Here is a 22,687-nt window from a genome sequence, read left to right on the forward strand (position 1 = left end):
GCCTAGGGTGGTTTCTGTTTCCTCCTCTAAAACACTGATTCAGTAGCCCGGAGAAGCGTCTACATGATGTTCTCACTTTTAGTTGGGGGATGGGGGGGGTAACTTCTTTCTTCAACTACTGCAGTGGCCTCTGGACATCTCACCCTCTCACCCTGTCCTGAATGCCTCTCAACAGTGGAGCCAAAGCAATTTTTTAGAAGCACAAATCTGATCTTACCAGCCCCCTGGATTATGATTGACATAATCTCAATCTATTGTGACACAGTAATTGCGATAGTTGGGGCTGATTCAAATAACACAAAATAATGCCCTTTACCCATCCTTATGCTTTGGGGGAATTTCAACAAGCACTCTAAGAGGCAACAAATGAAAGAGAAAAATATGCCTCTTCAGCATTATTAGCTAATGCTAAAAAATAACCTAAATCTGCTTTATATACAAGCAGAGACTATAACAACCTTCCCTTAACTACACTTCCACCTCTACCACACCTTCCACCAGGCTTGTGTAAGTATGTCAGTACTATATATATATATATATACGTATATACATATATTGTATATATACATTACTATATGCCAGGCCTCATGATGGGTGCTAAAAATACACTGGAATCTTAGTTTGAGTTCCCACAGAAGCAGACCCTAAGACAATGCTTTAAGTACAAGTAGTTTAAATGGTAAGGAATCCCAGAAAATACTTGTAATTAGGAAAATGAGTCAGAAAAAGATCATAATCATATTTGTACTTTTGAAAGACTAATGTGTCTGCTGTGAGGAGAATGGACATTGAGAAAGTAATTCTGTATGAGGCTAGCTATGCATGGGTAGAAAGACAAGGATGGAGTCCGAGGATGGACAAGGGTGGATTCAGTGGAGAAGAGGAAGAAGTCCTGATGTGCTGAATATGGGAGTAAGAGAAAGGAAAGCATCAAGGATTACATCCAGAGCAGGGAGAAGATAGTGGTTGCCATTTCCTCAGATGGGCAATCAGATGGAAGAGGTACTTTTGGGGCAAATTCCTAGGGTGGCCCCACTGAAAAACACTGGTTTATACTACAAACTCTCAAATTAACATTGAGTTTAAGAAGTTGGGGAGATATCCTAACAGAGATATTAGTAGGTAGTTATATACATACTCAGAAGCTCTAATGAGAAAGTTAGGGATTCCTTAGAGATAGGTGATATTCAAAGCCAAAGGGTGGGATGCACCCACCCAGAGAGAACATATAGAAAGAAAATAAGAGGCTGGGAAAGAACTCTGAAGAAATGTCTTCCTTTGCCATAAAGGCAGATGAGTAGGACCCTGAAAAGGACCACTATCTTCATTAAGCATCTTACATATTGAACTATTTGCATAATGGTTGCATAATTCAGCCAATATTAAATTTCAAATCTCATAGACCAGAAACTAAATAAAACCACCTTGTGCCAGCCAGTTTTTAAATTTTTTTAAAACATTATCACAGTATTTTAATAATCCACGCCCCTCATCTTTTTTCCTGGTCTTCTCTGTTTTAGTCTATTCCAGTTTCTTTCCTCTACCAGTTCCCTTTTAATTTCTACCTCCTTTTACGTATTTCCTTCAACTTAAGAAGAAAGAAAAAACTTTTCTTTTTATCAACAGCTGGCTAATAAGACAAGCATGGTTTTTCTTTATTGGAGTTATTGCGTTCTGATCTAGTATGGGGGCTTGCTTCACCCTGTGCCAGCTTCACCAAGAACCTGGTTTGGAAGAAATGAACTTCAAAATGAATTGAAGCCAAGTGCTGGGCTGCTGCTTTAGTTGTGCCTGGCAACAGCCCAGAATCATCTTTAATTGAACAAAAAGGGGAGCAATAGCAATGAAGTTTCATCAGGCTCTGAGGCTGGCAGTGGGATTCTCAGGGTTTATGCAGTGGTGTACTGTATTTATCAATCAGCAGAACACTGGAAGACACCAGAAACCTTCTATTCTACTAAACCAGTAACTTAAAGTAGAGGGTCAGGACCTGTTAACCTTGAAAGTTAGGACTCAACACTGTTTCATAATTCTTGCTGATCAATAACAATTAAAAATGAGTGTTAGGACTACAACAAAATTGGAAAAAGGAAGCTTAATGGATTAGCTGTCAGTGACTAAAGTATTGCCCTAAAACAGGAAGTTTTTCTCACTGGATCCTTTCCAGTGGAATTTGAGTCTGGTAAATGTAGTTTCACTGCAGACAATCAGCAAATGTAAAGCCTTGTAAAGAAAGGTGATCTATACAGCATATAAGGATAATAGTGGTTACTTGCATGGCTGTGAGAGTTGTGCACTGCATCTACAGGGGAGCTAATCACACCATAGGCATCGAATTATTATGACATGTGCTTAAATGATTAATATTTACGAGGGTAGTAAAGTATTGTGATAAATTACATGTTTGACAATAAGTTTTTGACAGAAGTGTCTTGAAGCAGTGTCTTTAATTCTCAAAAAGGCACCATATGGGCCAGTGGTGGTCCTAATAACCCACCATAAAAGAGGTTTTATAAATCAAAGTGCTTCCCAAATTTTATCAAGTATTTTGAATGACCTCAAATAATCAAATTTCAATATTAAGTCTTGTCACCTTATGCAAATCTTTTAACTTTGTGAGACACATTTTCTCTTCTGTAAAATCAATGGCCCAACCAGATGATTATTCTGTTCCTTTCCATTCTATTGTTTTAAGATTCTCATTATGGAGCAGAAATATCTATAGCTTGTTTGAGCAGCATGGATCTTTGAGGATTCTTCCAAAGATACCCAAATGACTGAAAAAACATCTCTAAGCTAAGATCTCATTAACTTAAACATGTCAGGCAAAATATTATTGCAAAAGAGGGAATACTAGCTTTGAACATCTATGAGGTGCCAGACTTTCCCTTACATTTGCTCATTCATCTTTGTAACCATCCTGCAAGTTATTACTATATTTACTTTATGGAGAAGGAAATAGCTCATATATTGTTGAACCAACCAAACTGCTCTTTAGAAGCTTCTAGTATCTATTTTGTCTAGAACAAGGAACACTGGACAACATAAATATGGATTTTATATGAAAGAGGCCAAAACAGATCCCGAAGATGTGAGCAGTCTACTATAATGGTAGGACCAGAGGTTAACAAACTATGGCTCAAGGGCCAAGTCTGCCCATCACTTTTTTTTTTGTAAATGAAGTTTTATTGGAACACAGTCATGTCCATTCATTTATGTACTGTCTACGGTTGATTTCACACTACAAAGGCAGAAATGAACAATTATGGCCCCCTTTGGCCTACAAAGTCTAAAATATGTAGTATCTAGCCCTTTATAGTAAAAAGTCTGCTGACCCAAGCAAGCCATATGCTTGTAATTATGAGCTCCCATTCATATCTTACCATCACCTTCATTTCTGCTGGAAAGCTTGAGAGACAATGCAGTGTGTGATTACATCCCCCCTTACTCAAGCTTACTGACAATTCTTTTCTAGCACTGACAATAGATAGCTCTTCAATCATATCCCCTTTATCATTCATTGGTATTATGAAGCCCAAACCAGTTAAACTCATTTGGGCTTCCCTCTTTTGCAGTAACATTTTGCCTGACATTTATGTTAAAGCTAATGAGATCTTAGCTTAGAGATATTTAAACTTTTCCCTCACCCACCTAAGGTGCTGCTTCCCTAGTTCCCACTGTATCTGGGCATTATTCCAGATTGGAGGTAGAATCAATGTGACACTCATAATTCCTGATTGACTTTGTTGAACTCAATGTTGTGGTTAAAAAAAAAAAAGTGCCATAACACAAATGTCTTTACTTATTAATATTGATCTCCACATATTATTTTTGACAGGTAGGACTAGACCTTAATCAACTTTGACCCTTTTCAAATAGCATAGATGTTTTCTCAACTTCCATATACCCCACACACAATAGCTGCTTATTTCATGGGCAGAATCCGTTCCATACCAGGATATGCGTATAGTCCTAGAATGTCAAACAAGGGTTTACTCTGTATTTCAAAAAAAGAATATTTAGTTTATATTTTCCCCCAAGGAAAAAAAAATTATAATCTAATTTTATAGCAACTTGAGATGTAAGTCGTATCCTATGTAATTCACACAAAGTATACAGTTTAGTGATTTTTAGTCTATTCACAAAGTTGTGACACCATTACCTCAATCGACTCTACAACATTTTCATCACCCTAAAAAGAAACCCAAACTCATTAGGAGTCACTCCCACTCTCCCCCAAACCCCCGGCCTTAGGCAGCCAACTAAGCTATTTTCTCTATATAGATTTGACTACTCTGGACAATTTCATACAAATGAGATCATACCATAATGTGGACTTTTGTGTCTGGCTTCTTTCACTTAGCATAATCTTTTCAAGGTTCATCCATGTGGTAGCATGTATCAAAACTTCATTTCTCTTTTATTGCCAAATGATATTCCATTGTAATGGATATGCCACATTTTGTTTATTCATTTATTTGTTGATGAACATTTGGCTTGTTTTGATATTTGCTATTGTGAATAATGCTGCCATAAACATTTGCTTACAAGTCTTTGTGTGGACATATGTTTTAATTTGTGTGGAGTTGCCGGCTCATATGGTAACTCTATGATGAACCTTCTGAGGAACTTCCAAACTGTTTTCCCAAGTGGCTGCATAATTTTACACTTCCACCAGCAGTTTACAAGGCTTCCAATCTCTCCACATCCCCACAAACACTTGTTATTATCTTTTTCATTATAACCATCCTGTATGAAGTGGTATCTCATTATAGGTTTGATTTGCATTTCCCTGGTAGGTAATGGTGTTGAACATCTTTTCATGTGCTTATTGGTTTTGTATATCTTCTTTGGAGAACTGCCAAGTCACATCCTTAGTCCATTTTTTAAATTGGGCTCTTTGTCTACTTACTGAGCTATAGTAGTCCTTTGTATATTCTAAATGTAGTTTCCTCCCTTACCTGATATGATTTGCAAAAATTTTCTCTCATTCTATGGGTCATCTTTTTGCTTTCTTGACCCTATCCTTGGAAGCACAAACGTTTTGAATTCTGAAGATGATGCCCAATTTATCTATTTTTTTCCTTTTGCCTGTGCTTTTTGGTTTCAATTATTTAAGAAACCACTGCCTAATCCAAGGGCATGAAGATTTACATCTATGATTTCTTCTACAAGTTCTATAGTGTTTGCTCTTATATTTAGGTCTTTGGTCCATTTTGAGTTCATTTTTATATATGCTGTGAGCATGGGGTCCAACTTCATTCTTTTGCATGTGGATATCCAGTTGTTTCAGCACCATTTGATGAAATATTATTTTCCTCTACTGAATTGTCTTAGCACCCTTTTCAAAAATCAATTGACCATAAATATGAGGATTATTTCTGGACTCACACTCTATTCCTATTTTATTCTTTTTCATGCTATTGTAAATTGAATTGGTTTTTTTCAGTATCATTTTTGTTTCATTTATTGATATTGTATAGACATACAATCAATTTTGTATTATTACCTGTGTCCTGCAACTTTGCTGAACTCATGTATTAGCTCTAATGTTTTTTAAAGTATTCTTTTGGATTTTCTATGTATAAGATCATACCATCTGCAAATATATTTTTACTTCTTCCTTCCAAATCTGGATGTGTTATTATTTCATTTTCTTGCCTAACTGCCCTAGATGGATCCAGTACAAGTTGAGTATAAATGCCAAAAGCATCATTTTCTTGTTTCCGATTTCAAGGGGAAATCTTTCAGTCTTTCATCATTAAGTATGATGTTAGCTATGGGTTTTTCATAGATGTTCTTTAACAGGTTGAGAAAGCTCCCTTCAATTCCTAGTTTGTTGAATCTTTTTATTATGACAGGGTGTTAAATTTTGTTAAATGCTTTTTCTGTCCCTAATGAGGTGATCATGTGGATTTTGATTTACTCTTACCTACTTCCTTTTCATAATTTTACCAAAAAGCCATAAAATATAATTATTGCAAAGGTTTATAGATAGGTAATCTAAGAGTATCTAAGTGAATCAATTTGAAAAATACAAAAATATAGCTGTGTGAAAAATTTTTTTCTTACTAAAAAGATAAGTTTATCTGCTGACCATAGGAAAATATACTCTCATAAGAAAAAAGTTGCACAATAAATTAACATATAGCACAATCATCACTTTTGCATACACATGAAAAAAATGTAGAATTATTGAAGTTCTCTGGTAATTACTGGCATCTCCTGCTCCAAATGTTTTCATATTAAAATAGAGATTTATATTTTAAAAACATCATTGTATTGACTGACTCAAACAATATCATGCTTTATATTTCAAAGCAGCACATTAGCAAGCAGGTTTGTTGCACAAATGTTCAGAGCTACGGTGCTAGGAAGATAAAAACAAGATATAATTCTCAATTATGGTTTGATTATGCTCTGCGTTGTATATATAATGCCTTCTGCTTTAATTCGCTCCAATATTGGTCCATAGATGTCCTTTGAAAAGGGACCCATCAGGCCTTTACCTTTAATTTCACCTAGAAGAAAATAAATTTGTAGTTACCATTTTAAAGTTATTATTAAGGTTAATTTCCACAGCAAGAGTCACCATACCATAAATAGGGAAAGGTGTTAACTGCAGATCGAAAGCAGAGCTGGACTTAGGGATAGTATCAGAATTTACACATTTAACTGCATTAACTATTGCCAAAATGATCAGAGAATAAAGTGTAGTAAGAAAGTAAAGTAAACCTAACTTGTCTGCTTTGTTTGCTGATGCTTTTTTTAAAAAAGCCTAACACCAAGAGAATGAATTAAAACCAATCTGATTATTTGGGCACAATAATAATTGTGTTAGGATGACTGAAACAGCAAGTCTGAGTTCTTTCCTTAAAGCCCGTGATGACCTCACCCCTCATCACCTCTTCCCTCTGGTTCCTTGGTAACTACGTAGGTCGTTTAATTTGATATTAGCTGATATGCTACTGTAGATACATTGTTTCAGTATTTCACATTTAGATGCTTGATGTTTGTTACTCCCTTTGCACACTCACAAGGGCCAAATGAAGGATTATACTCAGAGGTAATGCTTACTGAATGTATAGGTGATCTTAACGGGAGAGAGAAGAGTTGAAATTTGAACTCACTTAGTTCAAAATATTATTGAGTTCAAAATATTTCACAATATACTGAGAAATGATGATTAAAAAACATGGTCTGTATTTTTGGGGATCTGGAAGTGAATACCCTCTGCTCTTTCAGTGTTAACACTCCTAAAATATGAAAAATGAAGGGAAGAAAGAGTTAACATTGCCTGGGGGGTGATGTATGTGGTAGGAACTTAGGAACTTCATGTACTATTTCACTTCAGCATCACAAAAAAAATTAAAAAAAAAACACGAAACTGTGAATGAGGATAACAATCCCCACTTTATGATAAGGGAGCTCTAGCTCAGCTATGCTGAGTAACTTGCACCCCATCACTCTGCCTTCCTGTGATTGAACTGGGCCAGCAATGTGTTAAGTCTAAAACTCATGGCTTTTACTCACCATAAGGTGATCTCCCAGTCAGTATTTAGAACTTCTGAGACAGCTCACTTTTAGTGAACACCAGTGTCATATTCAAAAGTAATTATTTGACATCCAGGTACTGAATGATTTGGAGATGACATGGTGACAGATTCACATCTCCAACGAAAGAACTTACCATCAAGCAACATCTTGGCTGCCATAGCAGTGGGTAACCCCACAGTTTTAGCCATGGCTGAAAAGCCATTGATGTCGCCATAAACCACAAGATCAATAGTTTTATTTTCCAAATGTCCAGAAGGATGTCTGATTCCAAAACTGTCTCTCATCACAATCATATCTTTCTCTCCAGGGCCTTAAGATAAATAAACAGACATTCTTCAATGTCATTATCATCACAACTCCAATACTGCAATTCATCTGCTCCTACCCTTTTGCTCTCACAAGTTTCTCCTCCCATCATATGTGGTCTCTAGACAATTACCTATACTGCTCTTTAGCCCAAAGGCCAAGAGAAAAAACTCAAGAAGTGGTAACTCTGGCCACGTTCCTTTGTCCAGGTTGGTATCACTGTCACCTGGCTACAGACCTGAAGGCACCCACTCTGCCCCCAAAAATCCTCCTTCAGCATTTCCCTAATGCATTAAAAGTAAAACTAATAATTTGTTCCTTTCCTATATTCCCCAAGTTCATTCCTATTTGATAGTTCTCTTATTCTTCCCTCTGAAAAAATAGCCCAAGTGCTCGTTCCCTCCTAGCATACTTCCCCATCCCTACTGCTTGGCTTCAGCCCTCCCCTCATATTCACTAGTTGTGCTGACTGCATCTTAGGGCGCTGCTTCTGGGATGTGTAGCTAATACCCGATGGCCTACCATAGGAGAGTTTCCTGGCCAAATGCTTGGAGAGTGCATCCACCACAGACTCTGCTTGAGGGACTTGTTCATCTCCAAGTAAGCCCAACCTGAGAAGCACAAGAGGTGGCTGTGTTATGTCAAGTCCTACACAGAATCTCACTTGGGAAGAAGGGAGCTCTTTGGATTTTATCTTGATAAAGGGAAGAATCACAAGATGACAGTCCAAGTTACAGGACTCTCCTACATTGTAAATAACAATAAAATAGTAATGTTTTAATCTTTAGAATCATCAGACTCCCCAAGGCAATGCTCCCTGGAGCTGAACTGACACATTGTAAGTCCCCGCTGTCGCAAAGCTTCACATGAGATTAATTTACAGGTTAGTTCTCCCACATTAGGGAGACCAGCATAATGTGCCACAGCTGTGTGAATGAACATTTTCAAGTAGTTGCAAAAGACTAGGAGACTCTCCTCCAGGAGAGAAAAAAATATCCCACCTTGCTTGGAAACTGAGTAGTTGAAGTGTCTCAAGTATTTCCCAAGTTATAACTGCCATTAAATTTCTCTCTTTATCTACTTTCTTATCCACACATGAACACGGTACTTGGCAATCTCTCCACAATAGGCCAACATTAGAACAGTAAATTAATCAAAGACAATGTAAAATGCCTGGTTCTATCTTGACCCCTTTTTGACTAGAAAGGACTAAAAAAATCATTGATATTTTTATTGATATTAAAGGAATCCAGTATTTTGCTAAGTTGACTGTGGGTGCCTACCATTCAGCAGCCTCCAGCTGGGTACTGTCTCCTCCTAGTTTCTGAAAGACCGCTTCCTGGAGCACATCATGCTTGGAGGAGGGTGAAATCCCAACCAGATCACAAAGGAGCTCTTTCTGGTCATAAAAATAAAGATAAAATTCTAAGTTCCTAATAAATAATCAGTTGAGAAATGATCCTATTAAGACATGTGATCACAAATGAACCTCAAATTTTAAATTAGAAATAACTAGAAATAGTAAATGGTTAATGCTTATACATATATCCAAACATGTCTACACACTCACCCATCAATAAATTATATTCCAAAACAATATTTCAGCAATAAAAATGGGTCATAACACAAAATCAACACTAAATGGATGGCATCATATTTACCATCACATCGTCTCCATTACTTTTTCACCCAATCTCCCTCACCCTCCAGTAACCCATTTTGGCCAGGATCAAGTGGAAGGGGCTCATTGCTACGGTTGCCAGTAGCAACCAGAGTTCTTTTGTAGGTTCAAGAGATGAGAAAGACCTTACAGATAATAAAATCTCAAAGCAGTAACACTTAAGCAATGGTCATAGCTTTTTGTACTTTCTTAAATAAGACTCTTTTCCAGGATTTCAAGGGAAAAACTTAAGCTCTCAATTAAGGAAAAACAAACTGGTTCACAGGCCAAATTTGGCTCAATGCCTGGTTTTGTAAAGAAAATTTTTATTAGAAGATATCCATGCTTGTTTACGTATTTGTCTATGGCAGAATTGAGTACGTATGGCCCATAAGTCCTAATATATTTACAATCTGGTCCTTTATCAAAAAAAAAGTGTGCCAGCCCCTATTCTAAACTGTAGCTACCAAAATACTGAGACTACCCCTAAAAATACCTGTACCAACCCTCCCAATCTAGCTGTGTCAACCTCAGAATTCACTCTATAGATATTTATTCACTCCTGTCTAACATGTACATTTATGAAAGGTAAAACAGATTTGGAAGGCTCTCAGATACATGGAAAATGGAATCCAAAGCAATAGCTAGCAAGAATACCAAAGTGAGCAATATTGATCTTTTTCTCCTTGTGAGAAATTGCTGGCACTTCTACTGGAATATGGGCACACTGGTTCATGTCGGATGACCAACAAGTAACAGCTGGTAGTTAGGGGAAGCTCTGCTTTACATTCAATTCTAAGCCTTCAAAGTCCCTTCCAACCTGGAGACTCTAAGATTTTAATCCAACACAAATATGGGCATAAATTCAGTAACTGAAAACTCAAATTACTCATGGTTAAAAATGACCAAAAGAGAGAACTGATGGGATTTGGGGGTAGCGAGTCCAGTTCTGTGATACCACCAATAGCTCTCCTGGGTCATCAATTGCAGGAGGCCCAAATTTATCTACTGTCACTGGGTCACCACTTAGACAAGTGGTAGAGCCCAGAGCCCAAATCCATCTCTTCTCAGGGCTGAGGGAGCAAATAAATAGTACAAGCTGCTACAGGAAATAAGCCCAGTGGGTCAGGCCCATGATCTCTCCATCCTTCCACAACAAAGAAAAATAAGGGGTCTGGAGGGTTAGGGTTTATCTAAGCCACAGATAGGTACCTTGCTGGTCCAAACCAAAGTTCAAACCTGACCATTTCTGAAGAACAGCAAACAACATGTAATTCTGGAGTCACTCACCCAGGTGAGAGGGTTGGCCTCAGGTTGAAGGGCAGGGAATGCATCTCTGTTTATAAGACCCAGTTTTACAAATCCATTCAAAGCTTTGGCATACCCCTGTAAAAGAATTATTAAGTAGTATGTGAATTTTTTCCCTTCAAAGAAAAAACTTAAAAGGCTTTTTTGAAAAGAGGGATCTGTCTTTGTCATTCATGTAGAAGACAGGCTGAAAGTAGTCATCTGACTTGCCTGCATGGATACAAACACCTTCAGGTTCAGACCGGAATCAAGAGTGTCACAGCAATTCTGCTGGCTTACCTAAAAGACCTTCAAAGACTTGGGTCTTTACTTCTGTTTCTGAGTAACATGGGAGGGGTATTTCTGGCAGCAGAAGGACAAATGTCCTCATGTGTTATACACTTCCAGCTCAGCAGAATAGTATTTAGCAGAACAGTTCCCTCTCTTATACCCCACAAAAGAGATGATCCATTCTGCTGATTTGGAGCCACTATCCTAATGCACATAGGGAGCAGGAAGAGAGGTAGGAATCAGAGGGCTTCTTCTGAAATCACACGAATGTGGGGGAGGGGAGTCAAGGAGGAGTTGGAAAAGATCCCATGGCAAGGTGACAGCAAGCTGGGTCTGCAAGGACACGCAGGTGATAGGCAGGCACAGGAGAGTAACCAAGGCCTCTCTGTCATACTCAAATGATAGTGTCTCATCTTTAATACTGGAAAGAATATTTGGGTTACTGAAGGGTAACTGAAGGCATTGCCCAGAATGGTGGCCCTCATGGATATGAACACTGCAACATCTTCCACCTTCTGGGGTTCTGTGGGAATGGCTGTCATCCATACACATCCTTGAGAGCTTTATTTAATTCTTAAAGCTCTTTAAAAAAAAAAAAAAGATTTTATTTATTTATTTGACAGAGAGAGACACAGCGAGAGAGGGAACACAAGCAGGGGGAGTGGGAGAGGGAGAAGCAGGCTTCCCACTGAGCAGGGAGCCCGATGTGGGGCTCGATCCCAGGCCCCTGGAATCATGACCTGAGCCGAAGGCAGATGCGCTTAACAACAGAGCCGCCCAGGTGCCCCAATTCTTAAAGCTCTTAAAATGTTCTATTCCTGGGTCTACATGTTTGGCAAGAGACTATATCTAAAACTATCAGAAAATCCTAATTCCTGGGGCGCCTGGGTGGCTCAGTTGGTTGAGCATCCAACTCTTGATCTCAGCTCAGATCTTGGATCTCAGGGTTTTGAGTTCAAGCTCCATGCTGGGCTCCACATTGGGCACAGGGCCTACTTAAAAACAAAAACAAAAGACAAAAGAAAATCCTAATTCCTGAACCCCTTCAAAAATGCAACTACTATATTCTTAGAACAAAATGAAGAAAACAGAATCAAGAAATCTGCCAGCACTGAGGATGTTACGGCTTCAGTTCAGACTAGAGTTTCTGCTGTGCCTAGAGGCTTATGGAACATCCATCGTTCCTAGATCGCCTTTGGTTGTCTCCACTGACATCTTGTTTGATTCCTGGATCATGAGGACATCACATTCACAGGAGTACAGGTACCTGCCCTCTAGGAGCTTACAATCATTTTCAGGAGACAACAAAAATATACATAGAAACCTAACTAAAAGTACTGCTCAGTGCCAATAAATGTAATAAAAGCTTTAAAGAGTAAGAACTATAGCGGCTTTCTCTCTTTAAGAATAAACAGGAGTAATGTATGGTGATTAACATAACATAATAAAAAAAAAAGAATAAGCAGAAGTTGGGGTGCTTGGGTGGCTCAGTCCATTAAGCAGCTGACTCTTGATTTTGGCTCAGGTCATGATCTCAGGGTGGGGCTCCATGTTTGGCAGGGAGTCTGCTTGAGGATTCTCTCTCTCCCTGCTCTCGTTCTCTCTCTCTCTCTCTAAAATAAATACAAATAAGCCTAACAAACAAATAAAGAGGAGTTGACGTGGAGAAGCAAAGCAAACCAGAAGCCAGACTTCATGTGCCAACACTGTGGAAATAACCTCTGCTCTTAACGTGAATTTTGTGCACACAGGAATAACACGACCAGTGTTCACTGACTCCTGAGGCCCACCCCATGTAAGGAAGGGGGACAGGAAAAGTTCTGGATGAGGGACCTGTGATCTTAAATAACATGGTATGGAAAGCCTCATGAGAGCCAAGTCCTGAAGGAGCCAAATGAGAGTGTGAAGATATCTGAGAGAAAAAGTTCCGGGCAAAAGCAGCAGCTAGTGAAGAGAAAAGAGCAAGTGGAAAGCATGCACAAGAATGGAAGGGTTATCACTGATGGGCCTGTGTGTCTTCCATCTTCCAGAGAAAAAGATCATTAGTGAATGGTGGCTAACACCACATGACAAACCCCCTTTCTGCCCTCCCCAGGAAATCTCATGGGGCATCCAGATCTAAAACCAGATCTCTGATTTTCAGAGAGGTGGTATGTTAGAGATGCTGCTTGGAGTGGGTTGAGAAGTGTCTCCCTCATAATTCACATCCACCCAGAACCTCAGACTATGACCTTACTGGGATATTTGCAGATATAATTAGTTAAGGATCTCGATATGAAACCAATCTATATTTAAGGTGGACCCTAAATCCAATGACTGGTGTCCTTACAAGAAGAAAAGAGGACAGAGGGACACACACAGAAGGAGGTGATACGAAGATAAGAGGCAGAGATTGGACCAGTGTGCCAAGTTAAAGAACACCAAGAATTGCAAGCAGTCATCAGAAGTAGAGGAGAGAGACATGGAACAGTTTCTCCCTCCAAACTTCCAGAAAAAAAAACAACTCTGCCCACACTTTGATTTCAGACTTCTGACCTCAAGAATGGTGAGAGAATAAATTTCTGTTGTTGTAAGCTACATGGTTTGCAGCAGTTTGTTAAAACAGCCCTAGGAAACTACTACACTGATTGTCTTAATCTGGTCGTTCTTGTCACTACTCTTTTGTGATTAATACTTAAATGTGTGGTGGACATTTACATTTATACCCCTAGGATCTACACCCCACTTTGTGGTAAAAACATTTTAGATTTGCTTTGGGGGAAATGATGCTGACTGTATCTTCAGCCTTCAGGACATGAAACAAAAGGCAAAAGCTGATTGGCGTATTTTATCCCGCTGACCCCACTGACATTTTTAGCTATACATTTTCATTCTCACTGGATGTGAACCAAGAGGCTGGGGATGCTGTCACCACCGTGCCACCATGTACAGCCTGGGACTGCAGCCAGCACTCCAAGGAAGAGATGAGAGGCAAAGAGAAACCAAGCGCCCCTGAGGTCACTTGACCCCAAAACTCACTACACCTGAAGGTGACCAACCCTTCACCTGCCCCCCCCCCCCCCCCCCCCCCGCCAAGTCCTCATGAATCAGGCCATCTTGAGTTGTCTCTTAAAACATTCACTCAAACAGTGCTGAGAAAACAGACTCCAACCTGGTTTATTATCCTAATTATTTTCATTACTAAGAAAAATTAAGCATACACGTCACTTACATCAAAACAGGAAGTATGGGCGCCTGGGTGGCTCAGTCGGTTGAGCGACTGCCTTCGGCTCAGGTCACATGATCCTGGAGTCCCGGGATCGAGTCCCGCATCGGGCTCCCTGCTCAGCAGGGAGTCTGCTTCTCCCTCTGACCCTCCCCTCTCTCATGTGCTCTCTCTCTCTCTCTCATTCTTTCTCTCAAATAAATAAATAAAATCTTAAAAAAAAAAAAACAGGAAGTATGTTTCATCTCAAATACAGCTGCTTACCTTATATCTCAGTGTCCCCCGCAGCAAAGTGTGCGCAGATGGAATGCCATAAATCTCAGCATATTTTGTACTGTCTCTGTTAGGATAGCCTTCCAAATTTAAGCCGGGGAAATAATCCATGGGAGTAACTGCATCAAGAAAGGAGATGCCCCCTGCAACATTCACAACCTGAAGAACATTGAAAACACACAATGGGGTTACAACATTGTGCTCCCCTGTGGACTTATCTGCATTATTTGCATAAAAAAGAAATCAACGGGGCGCCTGGGTGGCTCAGTCATTAAGCGTCTGCCTTCAGCCCAGGTCATGATCGCAGGGTCCTGGGATCGAGCCCCCGCATTGGGCTCCCTGCTCAGCCGGAAGCCTGCTTCTCCCTCTCCCACTCCCTCTGCTTGTATTCCTGCTCTCACTATATCTCTCTGTCAAATAAATAAATAAAATGTTTAGAAAAAAAAGAAATCAACATTTTAAAAGAAAGCAATAGAAGATTTGAGAAAAAAAATTTTAATGAAACTACCATAACTGGCATCCCATACTCAAGCGATTCCACTAACAATTCAGAAGGCCATGATTCTCCCAAGCTTTAAAATCTGACTTAAATCTAGATGGCCTGAATTATGTCCCATTAGGGGTTTGTTTTTAAATAAACAATAAGCAAAAAGCAACAGACCCTCATTTCAATGGCTAAGCTCAGATAACAGTGGCAAGATCCTCACTTCACTCTTCACTTACATGTGCCTTTGAATGTTGCATATCAGGCACCAGGCTTGTGCATTTCCGTCACAGCTAGCGTTAACAGGGCACCTACCATGTCCGTGCCAGGATCACACTCATTGTGGAGGGAAAGAGAGTGATGAAGAAGTTGCAATCTCTGTCTTCATTCCCTCCTTCACTCACTGAACATTTACTGAATGTCAGCCAAGTACCAGGAGCTGTGCTGGAGCAAGTACAAGGAGCTCACAGCCTGGACTAGTCACCCTACGGGTGTACGCTGGGGACAGGGAACGGGAGAGATGTCCCCTTACAAGAAAGACAATGCGTGAACATACAGGGAAACTCAAAGAAGTGCTACCCCTTACTGCTAGTGCTAGTCTTACTGCTGGTGAGAAGTCAAGTGAATTCCCAAGCTCTGCTATTTCTCCGTAATCCTCCTACCCGCTCCCTCCCCGATCACAGTCAAAATGCACAGAAGCATATTTTTCCCTTTGATTTCGATGAAAGGACTAAATTGTTCTTTTGGTGTGTGAGGTTTATGAGATGATGAAAAACATTCTGGCGTGATCAAATCAGGGCTGAGAATCTGGGGGCTGCTGGTAGAACTAGGTTTGTCCCTCCTGCACCACTGGAAACAGCTTCTGACCACATGTCTGCAGCTGCAAAAACCACCCAAAGGAGTCTTCTGCTAAACTTAATGAGCCCTAGAGTTTATTTGTAGATAGGTTCTGCATGTGCCTTGGTCTGAGAGAGAAAAAGGAAATGTCTGTGTAGGTCGCTGAAGGCCCAGAAGGAAACGGGCATTGCTGACTGGAGTCAGGCTTGGTGACATCTCTGCAGTTCAAGGCTTAGGTTTGCAGAGCACCAAGCACCACTAAAATTCTAGGAGTGAGAAGCTGAAGGACTCGAGGAGGACTTCTCATTTAACTTTCTTAGGAAACTCCCCTGGACTCACAGTGAACATTTCCAGAGGGACCATTTCTGCCCTATGGCTTTCACACTAATCTCTTCTATCAGAATAGTAAAATTAAAAAAAAAAAAAAAATCTAGTAAGAAAGCAAATGTTAACCTTTAGGGTCTCCACACACATCTCACTTCTAGAACTCATGGCAATTCTAAAGTTCGTTTGTTTTTTACTTATTTGAAGGTGAGTAAATTGTTTTAAAGAAAAATTCTGTAGAGACTACTTACATTCCAGCACTTTACTAATCAGAAAGAAATCAGCTGGTTCATAAAAGTTTATCATCAGATCCTTGGAAGAAACTAGGGAAATAGCAGCTGAATAGTCATGATTCACTTAAGAGACTGACAGCTGCCAAAACAACTTGTCCCCAAAATTCCAGGGTAATCACTGTCACTTGACCTCGATACAGAGTTGTATTTCTAGGGCTATATTGTGGGGTTCATGAATAAGCCCTATCCTATTTAATATTTTATTAATGGCTTAGATGAAGAAAGACATACTTATTTATTTGGCAGAGAATATGCATTTTTTCTGACTCGACGGTGCTCACTCCCAACACCCACGGGGAGCAGAAATAGTGGTTCATGACCCACTACGGCCACAGGCTGCTCTAAATCCAGCTCTTTCCACACCCACACGTCTTTCCCCAACTACTGACTGACAATAAGCTTGATTGCTAAAGTGACAAAACATTTAAATACAGGAAATATAGGACTTGTTCTGAGCTAGGTGCCCTATACACATTACCTTTAGTTCACACAAAACTGAGAGTCACCCAGAGGCAGATTTGAACCTGGATCTGTCTAGACTCCAATGTCCATGTTCTTTCTACTACACCATACTGTCCCCCTAATTGTGCTTATTTGTGGATCAGTATTTCGAGAAGGCTACTGATTGACAAGGTGCGGCATTCCAATCATGGCACTTGCTAACTGCATTCAAAATGGTTGCGGGCAATGGAGAGTAGCGGCTCTTCCTACAAAGGAGGGCTGGGTGCTGCAGTCCAGCTAGGGGCAGGCAATGGAAAGAAAGCTACAAAACCTATCTCAGAGCTGTTTTCAGAGCAAACATGATCCACGTGGTGGACCCACGTGGTGGATCACGCTGCATCCATGTGGTGGCTCTACCACGTCACTCCCCAGTGCCACCAATGCCCCACCGCCCTTAGACTAAAAGAAGACACAGCCGCTGTCTTCCAAATATGTGGAAGGGAATCATATTTGCTAGAAACACCATTAGAAGTTCGAAGTTAAAAATGGTGCCAGTGGCTGGAAATTCCTGCAAGGATGCAGGACAGTAAGATACATCCTAGTTCATAGGCCACTGCCTGAGTTGCTGGAAAAGTTTAAGGCTTCAACCTTAAGCAGAAGCCAGAGAGGTCACCTGACTCTCCATCATGACTCCCTGAATTATATAAGGGCTGCTCCGTGGTGGGGGTGATAGTGGCAGAGGGGATGGGGGGGGGCAAGAATACAAGAGAAGCTTTAAGAAGTTTAACAATCTGTGCTGGGAGACAGACAGATGCACTTGAATTACTGAGCGAATAATACAGCATCCGGAAGCTTCTTACACACAACGTGTGGGAGTCTGGACAAAAGAATAGTGAATGGGGGCTGGAGTGGTCAGGAAAAGCTGCATCCACAAGAGGGAACTTGAGTGGGACCTTGAAAAAAGTATCATTTTAGCAAAGAAAAGAAAAGCATCGTGTTTTCTCTCAGCCTCCCCCACAGTGTCGGGGAGATGCAAAAAGCATTCCGTTTTTACAAAAGGAGTTTAGGATGAAAGGGAAAAACTTCAAATTCAATATATACAACTTCTGCTGCCTGAAAATAATCTCTTGCTTTTCCTGAGCACTCACCACCCTCAATTTGTTGACATAGCTCATTTTTGCTGGGGACTTACCCCCTACCTGAGAACCTGCTGTTAGGCAGATTGCCATCTATTTGACCCCAGTGAGCCCCACTGCAAGTACCCCACACGGCTGGTGTGATTCTGTTTATCTTCAGACCAGGAGCCCAAAGCTCAGAGAGATTCACAGAAGTTCTAGTACCACCCAGCTGGTCATGGCAGAGCTAGAGCACAAAGCCAGGCCCACTAACATCAAAGCCCGTGCTCCTTCTCACACACAGGCTGCACTCTGCTGACCCTTCCATGGTTATCACCCTTTCACTTATATGGCCTCCTGAAAATAAGCATTTGCCCAATGGAAGCAAGACATTTTCTCTGCATTCACAGATTAGTGTACACCAAACATGGGCCAGTCTCTTTATCAGGATGGCAGGAGGTGGAAGGAGCTGCTACACGTGACAGGAGGCAGGCAGTGGCATATAAGGACGTGCTTTGCAGAACGTCAGACTGTTTCAGGCCCAAACCTTCATGATTCTTAGAACTGGAGAACTGGGTGGGACATCAGTAGCCACATTACCATCAGGAGGCTGATGCCCAGTGGACCTTCACCATTGCCTGGACTTTGGTGGTGCGGTGAGGGATGCCAGCACTTGGACCGGAACTCAGGGGTCCTGGTTCATATCCTGAAACACATGCATGTGTAGCATCAAAGTGTCCTGCTTGTTTGCTAGTGTTTTAAGTGCAGCCACATATAGTCCTCTGGTCATTAAGTCAGCTCTTCCCAAGTTCAGCTGCACATTAGAATCCCTCGGGGGAGTTTTTGAAAATCCCCAAACCCAGGCAAATCAGCATCTCTGGGGATGGGCCCAGTCATCATTATTTTCTATTTTCTAAACTGCCTAATGATTCCAATGTGCACCTAAGGCCATGATGTACACTCTACGCATCGTAAGCACAGAAGACAATACCTGGTAAGAACGTTCACTTTGTGTCTTTCAACTTCCTCCTTTGTACACAAAATACGTTTAAATTCAGATACACTGGAATTTAATACTGCTCCTTGAATAATCTTTGTAAGACACGCAGCTGATCACATCATTCACCACTCCCCGCAGGGCTAGGGAGAGGTGAGGTGTCCAGAGCACAAGACTTCAAGAGGAGCCCTCAGTCCCGTCACATGTGTTCCTTACAGGAATCTTTCCTTATGGCTACAGGCACGAACTAGGAAGGCAAACGAGTGCGCTGTGGGCCCTGGCTGTGCCACGTGTGGTCTCTTGGACTGTGGCTGAGTTAGCTATGCTTCCTACGCTTCCTACTGAGGTCGCTAAGCCACCTACTAGGGTGGTCGCAAGAATCAATGAGGTTGGTGCTCAGCAGTTAAGGTGGCAGCATCCCTGCCCAGCTGGCACCTGCTTCTCCTCCCAGGCCAAGCACATCTCTTTTCTGCTTTCTTCTTCCCCATCCTCACCAAGGTCAAATCAACTGCCCTCTCATCTGCGTTCTATGGCACCGTAGCACACTCTAGAACCTCTCCTGCCGGAGCTTAGCCACTTAACCCCGTGTCTGTCCTACCTCCCATGAGGCAATCTGGTAAGAGAGAAGAGAATACACTTTGGGATTAGTTACACCTGGGTTTGAATCCCAGCTGAATGATCGTTAACATTCTCTTTGAGCCACAGTTTTCTTACCACAAGGTGATGAAAATAACACTGAATTCATTCTGACACACAGCAGCTGGGAAAGAAGGTTAGCTTCTTTCACTGACCCACTAAACCCTCCATTCCAAGAGCCACCCCCATTCCAGCTATGAGTTCTCCGAGCTCAGGAACTTCATTCAGTGTGACAACCTTGAGCAGGGACTCAGCACATATTTAGGACCCAGTAAATGTTTGTCCTGCTGAAACAAATCACAAGACGACTGTATTTATATATGCAGACAAGTTGAGAAGTAAATTTTCAAACTGCAGAAACAACTTGCAAGAAGGTGAAGAAGAAAGAATGAGCACAGGCTTTGCTGGGAACAGCATGTAGACCACACTAAGTGGAACAGAAAATACCCGCTGGGAAACATTGGTGGAGGAGAGAATGGAGGACACACAGCACAGCCAATATCAAAGGTCTCTGTATCAGGGAGGAAGAGTGTGGACTTTCTGAGACAGTTACTGCAGGTTTGTATCTCTAAAGCTTTGCTGATAATCCTTCACCTTTCCATTGAGCAGGTAGGTGGCCGGCTGCATTATGTTCATCAAAACTCCCACTGGACTCCAGCTAAATTTGTATCTCAAAGGATTGTCTGAATGTTCAGGGGCTGGAAGCCCACCACAGTAGGAAATATAAGATTCAATCTGTAAAATAAGGGATGAAAGACAATGACAGAAATGGGGTAAATGAGGTAAACTTGCTATGTTTTCTTTTTCTTAAACTTACAAAGGCTTTCAAAAGCCTTCCTTAAAGCCTTTAAGCCTTCCTTAAAGCCAAATGCCGTTTGATTAAATCAGTTATATTATGTGTGTGTGTGTATATATATATATATATACATATATATATACACACATACACACACATTTTTAAAATCCACTGGAGATTGTGACTAATATTTTGCTAGCTAAAAATCCAACTATTAATGCAATTCTGCTTGGTCAGTTCCTCCTGACTTTTGTGCTCAAATGATATATTTGATTATATATTTTGTAATATATAAGTATAAATAATTACTATTAACATGGAATATATAATTAATCTTTATATAAAATGTAATTCTAATTAATTTGATTCCATATTTGATTCCATAACTGTTACATATATATAACCTAAAGCACTTAATCTGATTCTATCACATTTTCATATCCAATAGTTCCTTCTCATGTGCAAAAGATACTTTATATACCAAAAGATTGACAATATTCTAAAGAATTTTCCCCACTTTTAAAAGTCAAGCTTTGGGGCACCTGGGTGGCTCAATCGTTAAGCGTCTGCCTTCGGCTCAGGTCATGATCCCAGGGTCCTGGGATCGAGCCCTGAATCGGGCTCCCTGCTCGGCGGGAAGCCTGCTTCTCCCTCTCCCACTCCCCCTGCTTGTGTTCCCTCTCTCGCTGTGTCACTCTCTGTCAAATAAATAAATAAAATCTTAAAAAAAAAAAGTCAAGCTTTTATCCATTTACGGATAAAGAAGATAGAGTATATGTATATATACAATGGATTACCACTCAGCCATAGAAAAGAAAGAAATCTTGCCATTTGCAACGATGTGGATGAAACTAGAGGGTATTATGCTAAGCAAAATAAGTCAATCAGAGAAAGACAATTACCATATGATCTCACTCATATGGGGAATTTAAGAAACAAAACAGGGGATTATAGGGAAAGGGAGGGGAAAATAAAACAAGACAAAATCAGAGAGGGAGATAAACCATAAGAGACTCTTAACTATAGGAAACAAACTAAGGGTTGCTGGAGAGGAGGGGTGTGGGGAGATGGGGTAACTGGGTGATGGACATTAAGGAAGGCACGTGCTGTAATGAACACTGGGTATTATGTAAGACTTGTGAATTACTGAACTCTACCTCTGAAACGAATAATACACTATATGTTAATTGAATTTAAATTTTAAAAATAATAAAAAACAAATCAAGTGGGGGAAAAAATAAAAATGATTGTTCTTAAGGCTACTTTAAAAAAATTAAAAAATAAAAGTCAAACCTTACCATCTCCAAAGGCAGTCTAAAATCTTTCATTAAAACAAAATATTACAGTAGCATCTATTTCTCTAAAAATCTATTATTAAGCCTTGGACATTGTTTTATCATACAGATGTATCCGCAGTTAAAGGATTTTACTAGAAATTTCCAGTCAACATGAGTTAGAATACAGCAGCTTCCTTAATCAAAATTATAAAAAGATTATTTCTGTACACCAAAATCTGGACCTTTTAATATTTTCCTAGATGGACCTTTGGGTATAAATTAGACTCACCGTGGCTCCCACTTCCCTGGCCTTATCTATGGTTTCCATTGCCAACATATGATCAAGACCAGGGTCCAATCCCAGTTCACCAATGACTGTGATACCAGCATCTTCCACACTACAACAGGTGGGAAAGGGAGGAAGAAAAAGTTGGATACAAAATAAAAATAATGCCATGGAGCTACTCAGTTGAAAATGACTGAAACTTACCTTTTTTCTAATTCTTTTAGCGCCGGTGTGATGTAGCTTGCAGTGATCATGTTAACTTTGCTTGTGATGCATGCCTTCGCCACAAGAGGATGCAATGCATAAGGCAACAAGCTTAAAAAGAGAGAGAAACTAGTAAGAAACTTTCCCAACCCTACCTTTGAATATACCTTGAACTGCACTAAAGCTAAGGCATCACTCTGATTATTCTCTCCAAGGTGACCAATAACTCTTTGAGAACTACAGAATAAATTCATCCTGTTATCACATTTAAAACCCTCCACAATTTGACTTTCACCTAATCTTTCCATTATTCTCCCTCTATCTTCTTCATAAACCATATATGGGAACCAAAGAAGTTATTATAATTCTCCACTCACCGCCTGTACTTTTCCAGCTCTGGAACTTTACTCTCACTGTA

At 40.4% G+C, this 22,687-nt stretch overlaps 1 protein-coding gene across 3 annotated transcripts in view; it reads right to left on the bottom strand.

The window, feature by feature from the left end:
- Window positions 1–4,531: 4,531 nt before the first annotated feature.
- AASS (aminoadipate-semialdehyde synthase) overlaps window positions 4,532–22,687 on the bottom strand; it is a 57,840-nt gene continuing 39,684 nt past the window's right edge. For 2 of the 3 annotated variants that reach the window (XM_027574340.2, XM_027574342.2), the window contains 9 exons: window positions 22,270–22,380; window positions 22,069–22,177; window positions 20,301–20,441; window positions 14,571–14,738; window positions 10,814–10,909; window positions 9,147–9,262; window positions 8,386–8,474; window positions 7,691–7,867; window positions 4,532–6,521 (listed from right to left, as the gene is read on the bottom strand). In XM_027574340.2, coding sequence (XP_027430141.1) covers window positions 6,403–6,521; window positions 7,691–7,867; window positions 8,386–8,474; window positions 9,147–9,262; window positions 10,814–10,909; window positions 14,571–14,738; window positions 20,301–20,441; window positions 22,069–22,177; window positions 22,270–22,380 — 1,126 coding nt within the window. In that variant the 3' untranslated portion in view covers window positions 4,532–6,402. The remainder of the gene's footprint in view (window positions 6,522–7,690; window positions 7,868–8,385; window positions 8,475–9,146; window positions 9,263–10,813; window positions 10,910–14,570; window positions 14,739–20,300; window positions 20,442–22,068; window positions 22,178–22,269; window positions 22,381–22,687) is intronic. The other variant, XM_027574341.2, reaches the window with a different exon arrangement.

The sequence above is a fragment of the Zalophus californianus genome, chromosome 12 (genome assembly GCF_009762305.2).
Source record: "Zalophus californianus isolate mZalCal1 chromosome 12, mZalCal1.pri.v2, whole genome shotgun sequence".
NCBI lineage: Eukaryota > Metazoa > Chordata > Mammalia > Carnivora > Otariidae > Zalophus > Zalophus californianus.